This window comes from Somniosus microcephalus, chromosome 18, assembly GCF_052327205.1.
Source record: "Somniosus microcephalus isolate GS21.2 chromosome 18, FLI_Smic_1.0, whole genome shotgun sequence".
Taxonomy (NCBI): domain Eukaryota; kingdom Metazoa; phylum Chordata; class Chondrichthyes; order Squaliformes; family Somniosidae; genus Somniosus; species Somniosus microcephalus.
In genome coordinates, this window is record NC_141004.1 from 27,011,211 (window position 1) to 27,025,671 (window position 14,461).

General features: G+C 46.1%; 1 protein-coding gene across 1 annotated transcript; it reads left to right on the top strand.

Moving 5' to 3' along the window:
- Positions 1-1,945: 1,945 nt before the first annotated feature.
- Positions 1,946-13,438, top strand: LOC147105164 (coagulation factor X-like). The gene is made up of 4 exons (XM_086011255.1): positions 1,946-2,246; positions 10,268-10,428; positions 11,306-11,336; positions 12,822-13,438. The coding sequence occupies exons 1-4, from the start codon at positions 2,183-2,185 to the stop codon at positions 12,983-12,985; spliced, it is 420 nt and encodes a 139-aa protein (XP_085867381.1). The 5' UTR covers positions 1,946-2,182; the 3' UTR covers positions 12,986-13,438.
- The last annotated feature ends 1,023 nt before the right edge of the window (positions 13,439-14,461 follow it).

The following is a 14,461-nucleotide window of genomic DNA, read 5'->3' on the forward strand; positions in this document are numbered from 1 at the left end:
ACATCTGTAACAAAATGTGTTGTCAGAAATTTGGGCCTAGAAATTCGAAGGTGCTACACCCGTTTTATAGGCGTTCAAACGAGCTCCTAAGCGCACAATATGGTGAGCAACGTGTGTGCACTCACTCCGTGCTGGAAGTGTGCCGCCCGCCATATTGGTAAAGGTTTCTGCATAGGCGTCCAGGACATGCCTGAGTATGGCTTTAGGCCGTAAAACTTATTTGATGACCCCCTTTACAAAATTTGTTTCTAACTGACCGCAGTATGCTACAGTCCTTAAAGTGCTCCTCCTGGCTCTACACTAAATTGATGGACTGTGGCCGGCCTTCACTTGTTCCCTTCCTGATTGCCTCCCCTTCCCCCCAGTCTACTTACCACATGTCAGGGTAGGCTGATCTCGGTGCCTCCTGGGATGAGCTGCCTGTTGGGGCCGTGACTGGCACCTGAAGCTCACTGGGAATAAACAAATGAGGCCATCGGTCCAATTTCCCGTGGTCCTGCCACCGGCCTCATTAGACGCGTGCAGTGTGCGCAACACCGAGATTGCGCCTCAACTCTGGCACAACTTCCATGCCATGGCGTCCGAAGTGTGACATTTAAAGTGTTAAAGACTCAAAATTTTATATATATTATTATTAAAATTCTTCTGCAAAGCCTGCATTTATGTGCGAATCACATTTGCTTTCTGTATCACCTTCCGTGGCATTACTTTCTACCTCGCTGTTGCCATCATGTTACTTCCATCACTTTATGTTGAATTTTTCCATTTAGGTGAAATTTCCTATTAACTGAGTTCTGGGTGCGTATCTGTGTCTCCAACCTAGGCAGCAATTTTGCACAATACTAACCTGTGATTGGATGCTCCCCCCCCCACATGTAACTTAGGAATGTCCCCCCCTCAAATGTGCCTCTGAAGTTCATTTTGTTTCAATAATCCTTACTTGTTCTTACCAAGCCAGCAATTTTGTCAGTACTGGGAAATTTTCAAATTTCCAAGGCCCAAAAATCATTGATTTTATTTGGTGGTCAAAAGGAGAGTAGTTCTGTCATAGGAGGCGGGACTTAGATATGGCGCTTCTAAAATGCAAATTAAATTCCAGTGGAAGTGGGCGTTGACAGAAGAAACGATTTCCTCATTATCCTGTCGTTTCAATACATCTACCAGCACCCAGTAAATTGAGAAAAGAAAGAAAGACTTACATTTATATAGCGCCTTTCACGACCACCGGACGTCTCAAAGTGCTTTACAGCCAATGAAGTACTTTTGGAGTGTAGTCACTGTTGTAATGTGGGAAACGCGGCAGCCAATTTGCGCACAGCAAGGTCCCACAAACAGCAACGTGATAATGACCAGATAATCTGTTTTTTTAGTGATGTTGATTGAGGGATAAATGTTGGCCAGGACACCGGGGATAACTCCCCTGCTCTTCTTCGAAATAGTGCCGTGGGATCTTTTACATCCACCTCAGAGAGCAGACGGGGCCTCGGTTTAACGTCTCATCCGAAAGATGGCACCTCTGACAGTGCAGCACTCCCTCGGTGCTGCACTGGAGTGTCAGTCTAGATTTATGTGCTCAAGTCCTGGAGTGGGGCTTGAACCCACAACCTTCTGACTCAGAAGGTATCAGAAATTCTGCTGTTTAAGCTAGAATTGCACCTGACTTAACTTAAGCCTGCAGACGAGAGGGGTTAAGTTACCTGCAGGGCGTGTTAAACCAGGAAGTGGTTGAGTTCATAGGTTTTGACTTGGTCTGAAACAACAGGGGGAAACTGGGCAGAACAGGCGTGTTTCTTCAGGGTTTCCGCCCATCTTCCGCTGAAGTTACAGCAGGAAATTGGGACAACCCCAGTGGAAAATTCTACCGCAGAAAAGCTAAATCGGCATAAAAATTGATCCTGTGTACACTGTGCGATGCGGTTACAATGCATGGCTACCCTAAAAAGAAAGAAGTGATATTCTTTGCCGATATCAACAATACTGACAATGTTTTACTGGAATAAGTGCTCTGTGAACTCTTGTGATAACCTTTCAAAATAATTGGTTATTTATTAACTAAAATTCATCAGCAATGAGAAAAAAAATTCGCTAACTGTATAAACAGTGAAACATCAATTCGAGTGAGGTAGAATTATCTTGTACAATACCGCTTCTTACTGCTCCTGTGGCGATAAATTTGAGCAAGATGACACTCATTTTGAACTATGGGATAATGTTGTTGCTTCTCTTTGGCTGCCAGGCAAATGACTGTAAGTATCAACTCTTTTCATGATAATTCTCGGAGCAATTTGTCTCCCATGTTTTTATACGTATTTTCCCTGGCTCCCTCTGTTCCTCCCACAGGTGGTAGAGAGTCAGGGGGGAAAATTTGGTTGATTTGCGCCTCCCATTAGCGCCCTAAGTGTGTCAGACCGGTAAGCCTGGCATCGGTAGTGGGGAAAATGCTAGAGTCCATTATAAAAGATGTAATAGCAGAGCACTTGGAAAATAGTGACAGGATCGGACAAAGTCAACATGGATTTACAAAAGGTAAATTGTGCTTGACTAATCTACTGGAATTTTTTGAGGATGCAACTGGTAAAATAGATCAGGGAGAACCGGTGGATGTGGTGTATTTGGACTTTCAGAAGGCTTTTGATAAGGTCCCGCATAAGAGATTAGCGTGTAAAGTTAAGGCACATGGGATTGGGGGTAAGGTATTGACTTGGATAGAGAACTGGTTGGCAGACAGAAAGCAAAGAGTTGGAATAAACAGGTCTTTTTCCGAGTGGCAAGCAGTGACTAGTGAGGTACCGCAGGGATCGGTCCTTGGGCCCCAGCTATTCACAATATATATTAATGATCTAGACAAGGGAACTAGATGTAATATCTCCAAATTTGCAGACAACACAAAGCTGGGTGGGCGTGTGTGCTGTGAGGAGGATGCAGAGAAACTCCAGGATGATTTGGACAGGTTGGGTGATTGGGCAAAAGCATGGCAGATGCAATATAACGTGGATAAATGTGAGGTTATCCACTTTGGTGGCAAAAACAGGAAGGCAGATTATTATCTGAATGGCAATAGATTGGGAGAAGGGGAAGTGCAACGAGACCTGGGTGTCCTTGTGCACCAGTCGCTGAAGGTAAGCATGCAGGTGCAGCAGGCGGTTAAGAAGGCAAATGGTATGTTGGACTTCGTAGCGAGAGGGTTTGAGTACAGGAACAAGGATGTCTTGCTGCAGTTGTACAGGGCCTTGGTGAGACCACATCTTGAGTATTGTGTGCAGTTTTGGTCGCCTTATGAGGAAGGATGTTCTTGCCATGGAAGGAGTTCAGTGAAGATTCACCAGGCTGATACCTGGGATGGCAGGAATGATGTATGAGGAGAGATTGGGTCGATTGGGCTTGTACTCGCTGGAGTTTAGAAGAATGAGAGGGGATCTCATTGAAAATTATAAAATTCTGACAGCACTGGACAGACTAGATGCAGGAAGGATGTTCCCGATGGTCGGGGAGTCCAGAACCAGGGGTCACAGTCTAAGGATAAGGGGTAGGCCATTTAGGACAGAAATGAGGAGGAATTTCTTCACCCAGAGAGTGGTGAACCTGTGGAATTCTCTACCACAGAAGGCAGTAGAGGCCAATACATTAAATACATTCAAGAAGGAGTTAGATATATTTCTTAAGGCTAAAGGGATCAAGGGGTATGGGGAGAAAGCAGGGACCGGGTACTGAATTTGGATGATCAGCCATGATCGCATTGAATGGCGGAGCAGGCTCGAGGGGCCGAATGGCCTACTCCTGCTCCTATCTTCTATGTTTCTATGTCCGGGCATGACGATGTTTGCGCCGCTCACAAAATTGACAACATTTTGCGGCGGCGTTAAACGCTACCGCCACGATCTCCTGCGCCTGCAGATCATGACGTCAGCCGAGCGTGCAACGCCCCGGTAGCGCCCTGGACCAGACATTGAGTGGCGCCCCCTGCCTTACCGCCTGCCACTACCAATGACAGGTTGAGGGGAGCATTTTGCAGTCGGGAAGGGACTGGGGGAGCGCCACTTAAAGGCGACCGCTTCCTGCCTTTTTTTGTCGGCGACATTTTTGCACCACGCATTCTGAGAGAGAGAGACTTCTGGAGAGATTCAACGATGTGTGAAGGAGTTTTGGGTACTGAGCAGCACTTTGCAGGTTCATTTTGATTTGACCTTCCTTGCATCGATTTAGAAGAGACTGTGGGGGCTGCACTCTGAGCTCGTTCCCTGGGTATCTCCATTGTTCTTTCCAGCAGGTTTGATATACAGGTCTCTCCAGGCCAAGATTCAAGGCTGCAATGAGCAGGGTGTGACTGGAGAGCAAGATCGACTCTCCCCTTTAAGAACTGGCCGGCGCCAGTGTGTCTGTGTTTCATTGTTGACTGACATCACCTGAGCTTCGCCAGCGCTCTGAGGTAGCGCCTCGCTCCTCGGCGTTTGTGCCTTAAGAGAGGTGTGTAGCACCTGATTTAGCGCTCCAATCACCTCCAGAGGCAATAGAAGCCAAGTTTGCAGTCGGAGGCGATAATTAGCGCCAGGCGCTAAACTTTGCGCCCGGCCGATAATTGTGCCCCAAACGGGGCGATACCGAATTTCTCCCCCTCAATCTCTGATTAAGAACAGATTGGTGATCTGATCCGTTCTCTGCCACTTTAACTCTTGCACCCACTGCCTGTCGACCACTGGCGATCAGCCACTCTCAGGTCTTCATTCTCTATCGTGAACTGTCTGTGCCTTTTCTTTGCACCATCCCCCAAGATCAAGGAACAGGCTAACCATTTTGTTCCTTAAAAATTAAAGTTTTCGTGTAAATATATTAATGATTTCAAACTTAGTATGTAACTCTTTCTGGCTTTATGTGATACTAGAATAATGGTATTTGGGCTGGTTTCTACTAGGGTACTTAAACAATTGGATAAATACATTTTGTGGACAGATCAATAACGATGTTAACCCTAACTACCCGGCAGACACTGGGCTGGCTAGGCAGTTAAAATGCCTGGGTTACTGACATGACTTGGAGCTGCCTGTATCCCACTGTCCGCGATTTGGGCTCAGGCTTATGGACGGGTGGCTAAGCAGCCCACACAAAGCGAACAGGGTCCTCGTTGGCTCCGACTGTTAATTTAACGCTGGCCTGAGTGGGAAAGCCGCTGCGGCTTACCCGCCAGGTAAAGTCAAGAGACAAGAGGACCCTGGACCAGACGAGGCCATTTAAGGCAAGTTTTCTAACTTTCCTTGTGAGACTGGGAGGAGCAGGATGGTTCCTATGGGCTCAAGGAAAGTTGAGGCCTCCCCTGCCCCAGGCTTCCCCCCCCACTTCCCTTGTGCGAGACTCTCCCAGAACCCCCCTCACTACACCTACTTACTGTGGTAAACCACTTTTGTCGTTCACTATCGTTACACTATAGTTATCACTGTTATATCGTTATCACTGTTCACACTGTTGTATCACTATACGAGGTCGCCTCTTGTCACGCTGTTATACCTGGGCTGACCACTGCTGACTCCGCCCATGGCTCCACCTCCCTGCCCAGGTATAAAGGTGGTCGACTGGCTGGTATTCCTCCTTGTTGGATCCGATCACCCACGAGGGTGGGCTCTGTTATTTAGCCAATAAAAACCTATAGTTACTTTCTTAACTCGTCGCTTTTCATTGGATGAATTGATAGGTATATCAATTTTATTGGCTAAATTTTAAAATGTCGACACCTGGACAGTCAAACGACCAGCCAAGCGACCAGCCAGACGCCCAGCTACAACAGCCACAGCAGCCTGCCTGGCTGCGAGCCCTCAGACCACCGTACCTGGACCTAAATCCACAGGCAGCAAACTCAGCCCTCGACTTTGAACACTGGCTGAGCTGCTTTGAAGCCTACCTGGGAGAATCCGGCGTGCCTCAGAAATCCATGCTAAGAGTTCTGAACGCCCAAGTGAGCCCTAAAGTATTCGCACTCATCCGGGACCTCAAAACATACGAGGACGCCATCAACCGGCTGAAAAGACAGTACCAAACCCCGGTAAATTCCATGTATGCCAGACACCTCCTAAGATCCCGCCCGCAACAGCCAGGAGAGCCCGTGGAGGAATTTTTACGGGTGCTACAAGCACTCGGCAGAGACTGTAACTTTAAAGCGGTAACGCATTTTACCCACCACGCTCGACCGCCACCGTGCCTCTAGACCCGACTACCGCCTCACCCGCAGACTACAACGACTCGCTCAGCCATACACTAGCCTCCGTCACACTGGACCAAGCCCGCCCGCATCACCTGTCCAAGTCAATGATGGACATCAGAGTAAACGGCCACGCCACGACCTGCCTGTTCGACAGCGGAAGCACGGAGAGTTTCATCCACCCAGACACGGTGAGCCACTACTCCCTCCCTGTCCTGCCAACGCGCAACCGGATCTCGATGGCATCGAGATCCCACGCCACAGACATCAGCGGCTACTGTGTTGTGATCCTATCGGTTAAGGGTACGGAGTATAAAAATTTTAAACTCCTCGTCCTTCCCCAGCTATGCGCCGCCGTCCTACTAGGGCTAGACTTCCAATCCCACCTCCAAAGCGTCACGCTAGCATACGGCGGACCCCTCCCCCCACTCACAGTCGACAACCAACAGATTTTAAACCGCCCACCGCGTAACACCTGCGGCCTATCCACCCTCAAGGTCCCGCCACCTTCCCTGTTCGCTAACCTCACCCCCGACTGCAAACCCGTCGCGACCAAGAGCAGGCGGTACAGCGCCGGGGACAGAGCTTTCATTAGCTCTGAGGTGCAGCGTCTCCTGAAGGAGGGCATCATCGAGGGGAGCACCAGCCCCTGGCGTGCCCAGGTCGTGGTCGTTAAGACCGGCAATAAAAACCGCCTGGTCATCGACTACAGCCAGACCATAAACAGGTACACCCAGCTGGACGCATACCCCCTTCCCCGCATATCTGATATGATCAATCAGATTGCGCAGTACCGGGTATTCTCCACCATCGACCTTAAGTCGGCCTACCACCAACTCCCTATCCGCCCTGAGGACCGCCAGTATACAGCCTTCGAGGCGAACGGCCGCCTCTACCACTTCCTTAGGGTTCCCTTCGGCGTCACCAACGGAGTTTCGGTCTTCCAAAGGGAGATGGACCGGATGGTTGACCAGAACGGGCTGCATGCCACGTTCCCCTACCTAGATAACGTCACCATCTGCGGCCGCGACCGGCAGGACCATGACGTTAATCTGGAGAGATTCCTCCGTACGGCCCAACGGCTGAACCTCACCTACAATAAGGAGAAATGTGTGTTTAACACCTTGCCATCCTCGGCTGTGTAGTAGAGAACGGAGTCATCGGCCCCGACCCCGAAAGAATGCGTCCCTTCATGGAGCTACCCCTCCCCCACTGTCCAAAGGCTCTGAAGAGAACCCTGGGGCTCTTCGCCTACTATGCCCAATGGGTGCCCAATTATGCAGACAAAGCCAGACCCCTCATGAAGTCCACATCCTTCCCCCTTACGGAGGAAGCGTGCGCAGCCTTCTCCCTCATTAAGGGAGACATCGCCAAGGCCACAATGCACGCAGTGGACGAGTCCATCCCCTTCCAAGTGGAGAGCGATGCATCCGACTTCGCCCTAGCCGCTACCCTTAACCAGGAGGGGAGACCAGTGGCCTTCTTCTCAAGGACCCTACAGGGCCCTGAGATCCGACACTCGTCGGTCGAGAAGGAGGCCCAAGCGATTGTGGAGGCGGTACGACGCTGGAGGCATTACCTGGCAGGCAAACGATTTACCCTCCTCACCGACCAGCGTTCGGTCGCTTTTATGTTTAATAACAAGCTGAGGGGCAAAATCAAGAATGACAAGATATTGAGGTGGAGAATCGAACTATCCACCTATGATTATGATATCTTGTACCGGCCAGGTAAGCTGAACGATCCCCCTGATGCTCTGTCACGAATTACATGCGCCAGCGCGCAAAGTGATAGACTTCAGACCCTCCACAACGACCTCTGCCACCCCGGGGTCACCAGACTTTACCACTTCATTAAGGCCCGCAACCTGCCATACTCCATCGAGGAGGTCAGGACCATGACCAGGAACTGCCAGACCTGTGCCGAGTGCAAACCGCACTTCTTTAGGCCGGACAGAGCAAGCCTGATCAAGGCCACCCGCCCCTTCGAGCGCCTGAGCATCGACTTTAAGGGGCCCCTCCCGTCCTCTGACCGTAATGTGTACTTCCTCAACATCGTTGATGAGTACTCCCGTTTCCCCTTTGCCTTCCCCTGCCCAGACATGACCAGTACCACGGTCATCAAATGCCTGAACGACCTCTTCGCCTTGTTCGGGTTCCCAAACCATATACATAGTGACCGGGGCTCCTCCTTCATGAGCGAGGAACTCCGTCAGTTCCTACTAGCGAGAGGTATTGCTGCAAGCAGGACCACCAGCTACAACCCCCGAGGGAACGGCCAGGTAGAAAGAGAGAACGCGACGGTATGGAAGGCCGTCCTCTTAGCCTTAAAGTCTAAGGGCCTCCCAACCTCCCGCTGGCAGGAAGTCCTCCCGGCAGCTCTGCACTCCATCCGGTCACTACTTTGCACTGCCATTAACGCCACCCCCCATGAACGAATGTTTGTTTTCCCCAGGAAGTCGACTACGGGAACCACACTACCAACCTGGCTGACCTCCCCGGGGCCCGTCCTGCTGCGAAAGCACGTGAGGACCCATAAAACGGACCCCCTGGTCGAGAAGGTGAACCTCCTGCACGCCAACCCCCAGTACGCCTATGTGGCTTACCCGGACGGGCGGGAGGACACAGTCTCCTTATGAGACCTCGCACCCTCGGGCATTCCGGAGACACCACCTTTACCCCCCCCCCCACCCCCCCCCCCCCAATTCCAGCTAAGGTAGACGGCATGCCGGAACCCCACGAGCCTTCGCCGACCACGCAGACACCAGCATCAACACCGGAGAATGCAACACCGCCGCTGCGACGATCAGAAAGGCTTACGAGGCCTCCGGACAGACTGACTTACCAGAACTGGTAGTACACTTCACCCCGCCGGACTCAAATCTAAACAAGGGGTGAATGTGGTAAACCACTTTTGTCGTTCACTATCGTTACACTATAGTTATCACTGTTATATCGTTATCACTGTTCACACTGTTGTATCACTATACGAGGTCGCCTCTTGTCACGCTGTTATACCTGGGCTGACCACTGCTGACTCCGCCCATGGCTCCACCTACCTGCCCAGGTATAAAGGTGGTCGACTGGCTGGTATTCCTCCTTGTTGGATCCGATCACCCACGAGGGTGGGCTCTGTTATTTAGCCAATAAAAACCTATAGTTACTTTCTTAACTCGTCGCTTTTCATTGGATGAATTGATAGGTATATCACTTACCTGCTGACGGGCAGCCATGGGCCACCTGTTTTCCAGCAGAAACAGGCAGGAAGCAGACTGGCAACATGTTAATGAGGCCGAGGAGTTAAAATCACCTGGGCCTGTTACCTGCTGCAGCTGGTGAGTTTCTAACTCGCCTCGCCAACCACCCGCCAGAAACCCGCCTGGAGTTAAAATCGGGGCCCGAATATGCAAATTCTGGGTATCAGGCCAATACCCATCCTGATCATAGCACAGTCTGCAGGAGCCAAGCATCTTGTGTGTTAAAATGGGTAATGTGTTAAAGTGAAAATTTCATAACATACAGATAAAATTAAGATACAGCATAAAATTTACTATGTAAAGGTCACAGACCAAGGAATAACAAAGCTGGTGTTATAACTGAGCAGATGATAGTGAGCCTGGGTATATTTGACAGGATTGCGGGGAAGTTAGTTTCTTGGGCCTTGTTTGTTGTTAAACTGACTCTACTGTTAACCAAAGCTGAATAAACAAATAACTACCAGTTTAGTCATTTTGTTGATTTAACCTTTTGAGGCCATATTACTTTAGCACCAAAATAATTTTTGAAATGAACTTTGTCACAATTTTTCCCTCAATATTTGTGAGATTCCCTATCGCAGCCCTATATCCTGTGAAATTTTACACCACAGTCTCATCGTATCCAGTGAAACTCCAGCTTAGACTCCTGACTTTTGACACACTCTAAAGTAAAGAAAGAACTTGCATTTATATGGCGCCTTTCACACTTCAGGTTATCACAAAGCACTTCAGAACCAACCATATTACAATGGTACAATATAACGATACAACAGTATATATGAATACAGGAATAAGATTTTTAATAATATGGATGCATTATTGAGTATTTTTACAGAAATCAGCTGCTGCACGGTCCTTGTCTCGGTTCCGCAGAGCTAACCATTATTTCGAGGAGAGAAAACAAGGGAATGTGGAAAGAGAGTGTGTTGAAGAAACCTGTGGCAAAGAAGAGGCCAGAGAGATTTTTGAAGATAATGCAAAAACAGTAAGGACTAAGCTTTAAGGTTCAATTTAGCCTCTTTGTCCCATTCTCACTGCCATCTTCTCATTCCAGCTCACATGAGCAGATAAAGGATATGAAGTGAAATGGCCAGAAATTATGAAAACTGCATGAATTGTATCATGGTGCCATCACGCACTTCTTCACAAGCATCCACCCACAAATTATTAAGGGCTTCCTACATTTAGTGCAATTCCAATTGAAGACACAAAACAGGCAACGATCTGAAGCAGCAGACCTCTACCCAATTTTCTGATTCGCAATGCCCAATTTACACCCAAAGTCACATAATCTATCCTTATCAGTCTAATTAACGTGTTAACCTATTTATTTTATATCAGGTTGGTAAACAGAACTTGGCAATAAAAAGACGGCACTGTGTTTAAGGGGTGATTCTGTATTCTGGTGCTCTTAAGTGGGGAACGATGTTCACAGTGTGTATATCTTATTAAATCATTGGTGTACAGCCTCTGATGTTCCATGCACTTAATTTTAATAGACAGAAAATCATGGGCTGCACCTACGGCTTTTAGCGCCTGACTGAAGAATCACACTCTTTGGCATTTCCTTCTTAAACCCTTGCACCTTTTCATTTCCTTCTCCTCCTTTAAGATCTTTCTTAAAACCCACCTCACAGACCAAGCTTTTGGTCATCCCTCCTAATATATATCTACTTCTTTGACTTGGCATCCATTTTGCTTACACCTCTGTGAAACTCTTTGAGATGTTTTTCTATCTTAAAGAAATTATATAAATGTAAGTTGTTGTTATCATTGTTGTTAATGTGTTTGTAGGTATGTTTTTATTTGTGATTTACATTTCTTAAAGTTCTGGAATTAAAATCTATCTCTTTCCTTTGTAGGACCTCTTCTGGAAGGATTATATTCATGGAGGTATGTATGATAGTGGTTTTTTTTGGTTCACTAACTTAACATAACTGGAGAAAAATTGAATGTAGACAGAGTAAAGAAATTGTGTGATCCCTAATTGTTTTTAATTTAGAAATAATTCCAGAATAATTTAGTTTAAAAAGTGTTGGTTAAATGAACCTTGCTTCCAAACAATACTTGAAGATGGAGGAACGACAGAGACAGCAAAATCTTTGTGGCCAAGAAATTTCCAGTTGCTGGTCAGTGTAAAAACATTAACAAGCAAGGCTATTAGCACAGAGAATTATATATAGGCGTATTAATTTAAACAATGAAGTAATTGCTTGGTTCTGGGTTTCAAATTTGATATATCCAATCCAAACAGTCTGCCAATGTTGATAAATTTAAAATCCTCTTGTGCCAGATTCACATCCCAGATTAAGAGGAGTTTATCTTTAATGATAATTCCTAATTTGAATATTTACTTCATAGTATAACATGCTTTAGAGGCTTTTTTAATAACTTAGTGGGGAGTGCAGCACACTAAATGTTTATTCTCTGCAATGGAAGTACCTCAACCAATCAGAAGTTACTTTTTTGTCCCAGATGATGAACTGGGTAAACACCATCTTTCTCTTCCTCAACACAGCTGTAGCCCCTTTTTAGATAGACAGGAATGAAGTGTATCAGCTACACACAATTCTGGTCTAAATGACGTATGTGCACAATACATTTGTAGTGTAGCTCCTTGGAACAGCAGTCTTGAAGGTTGCAGGGACATTCTCACTAAATTCATCATGGAATTAAACCATCATAATCAATTCTCTTTCCTAGAGATATTGGCTGCAAGAAATGAAAATGGTTTTAGTGTTTAAGGAAAATCCATATATCAGAAATATTTTTGAGATATGCATGTGAGATGTGTGCAATTATATAATGTACACACAAGCTCAGAATTTAAAAAAAATTGAAACAGTGACGAGAGCATAGCGCAAGCATTATGAGCAAGGTGCAGTGGTTAGAACAGGGGTATAAGGCAGCTGATATGGGCAATTCATGCTGTCTTCCCACTGCCAGTTTATACTGTCTGAATCGTCACCAACATGAGAACTATGTAAGATTCGGGTTTGAGCTTTTATGGCGCCAGCTTTGGGTAATATAATTTATGAAGGTGGTCATCTGAGTCAGGTAGTCTTCAAAGCACCCTGGAATAGCAGAAAACATAGGTACAGATTCAATGCACTAACAGTGATGAGTTGCATGGTCTGTGTCACATAAGTCCCTGGACTACAACGGTTGTAGTTTTGGGTATGGGTCCGTGCAGTTTTACTTTCAGTATCTGTGTATGCTGCTTTATTTATACATCTATTCCTTTTACATCACAACTAGGTAACTGTCATTACAACAAAATGTAATTAAAATTTCATACTGTAAATCTATTCTAATGACAATTCTATAGTAACGGAGCCCTTGGTCTGAGTAACAGCAATGTTCTGATTCTATTTTCAGTAAATTCAAAGGTAGTTCCTCTTGTGGCAGCTGGAAAGCAAATTCTTGAAGAGCAAAAGAAAATTAATGAACTTAAAGAGCAGCTCACAGCAAAGAAACTGGAAATCAGTGTCTTGGAAGACAAGTTCTTAGCAAAGTTAGAAGATTGTTTTGACAGTAAATAATATTAAAGGCTTTTTATATTCATTGTTGTAATCTTTTAAGATTAAATCAAACTATTACATTTATGTTAATTTTATTCTGTAAAGTTTTATAGATCAATAGAATTTCAATCAAGCCTGATCAATAAATGTCATACAGGAATGTGTTTGGGCCTATTTCACTTGTGTCTTTGTAGCTTTAGGTATCTGTGCAGTCTGACTTTATTGGTGATGGAATTTTAAAAGATTCTATATTGATGGAATTTTAAAAAATATGAACCAGAACATTATTCTTTACTCAATCTTTTCCTTGAAGGTTTTAGGGTGTATCTCAATTAGTCGGAGTGCCCCTTAAACAATTATTTATTTGTGCTTTTTCATAACATGTGTTATTGACCTCTATATGTGTTAGATTTCTGGATCAATTTGAGTTTATGAAGTGAATATTTAATAAATGTGTTCAGCTTATTCTTCCAGTATGATTTTCACCGACTCCCATAAGCTCCACAATTATCTATAAGATCAATGTTATCCAGTACAAATTAATTTAGAAGACACTTATTCTAGTCAATTGCCTTGCTTATTCTTTCATTAATGTGTCAGCCTTGGCTCAGTGGTAGTACTCTCGCCTCTGAGAAGGCTCTGGGTTCAAGAACCACTCCAGAGACTTGAGCCCACAATCTAGGCTGACACTGCAGTGCAGTATTGAGGAGGTGCTGCACTCTCGGAGGCGCTGTCTTTCAGGTGAAATATTAAACCGAGGCCTCGCCTGTCCACTTAGGTGGACATAAAAGATCCCATGACACTATTCAAAGAAGATCAGGGGAGTTCTCCCCGGTGCCCTGACCAATATTTATCCCTCAACCAAGGTCATTAAAGCAGATTATCTACTCATTATCTCATTACGGTTTGTGGGACCTTGCTGTGTGCAAATTGGTTGCTGTGTTTCCTACATTACAACAATCAGAGCACTTTAAAAGTAATTCATTGGTTGTAAGAGTCCTTTGGACAACCTGAGGTTGTGAAAAGCACAATATAAATGCAAATCTTTCTTTCTTTTCATTACTCGTAAGTGGCATTCATGCACCATTTTTAGCTTCCCGCTTTGTAGTGTTGCTAAAGATGAGGTGTAAATAAGGTTGGCGGCAGATCAAATCAGTCTCCAATGCAGTCCAAACAATGTGGTCTCCTCTACATTGGGGAGACCAAACGCAGATTGGGTGACCGCTTTGCGGAACACCTCCGTTCAGTCCATATGGGTGACCCCGAGCTTCCGGTGGCCTGTCACTTTAATTCTCCGCTCCACTCCCACTCAGACCTCACCGTCCTTGGCCACTTACACTGTTCCAATGAAGCTCAACGTAAACTTGAGGAGATTAACACAATAGTAAGGAAGGATATTAGCTTGGATGGTGTGGAATCTGTATGGGTAGAGATGTGAAATAACAAGGGGCAGAAAACGTTAGTGGGAGTTGTATACAGACCCCCAAACAGTAGTGG

Bases quoted from the DNA above. Each gene is read 5' to 3' on its own strand.
- LOC147105164 (XM_086011255.1), top strand. From the start codon at position 2,183: ATGACACTCATTTTGAACTATGGGATAATGTTGTTGCTTCTCTTTGGC. The intron at 2,247-10,267 runs GTAAGTATCAAC...TGCATTATTGAG, and splicing joins TGGCTGCCAGGCAAATGACT to TATTTTTACAGAAATCAGCT. The intron at 10,429-11,305 runs GTAAGGACTAAG...TTTCCTTTGTAG, and splicing joins TTGAAGATAATGCAAAAACA to GACCTCTTCTGGAAGGATTA.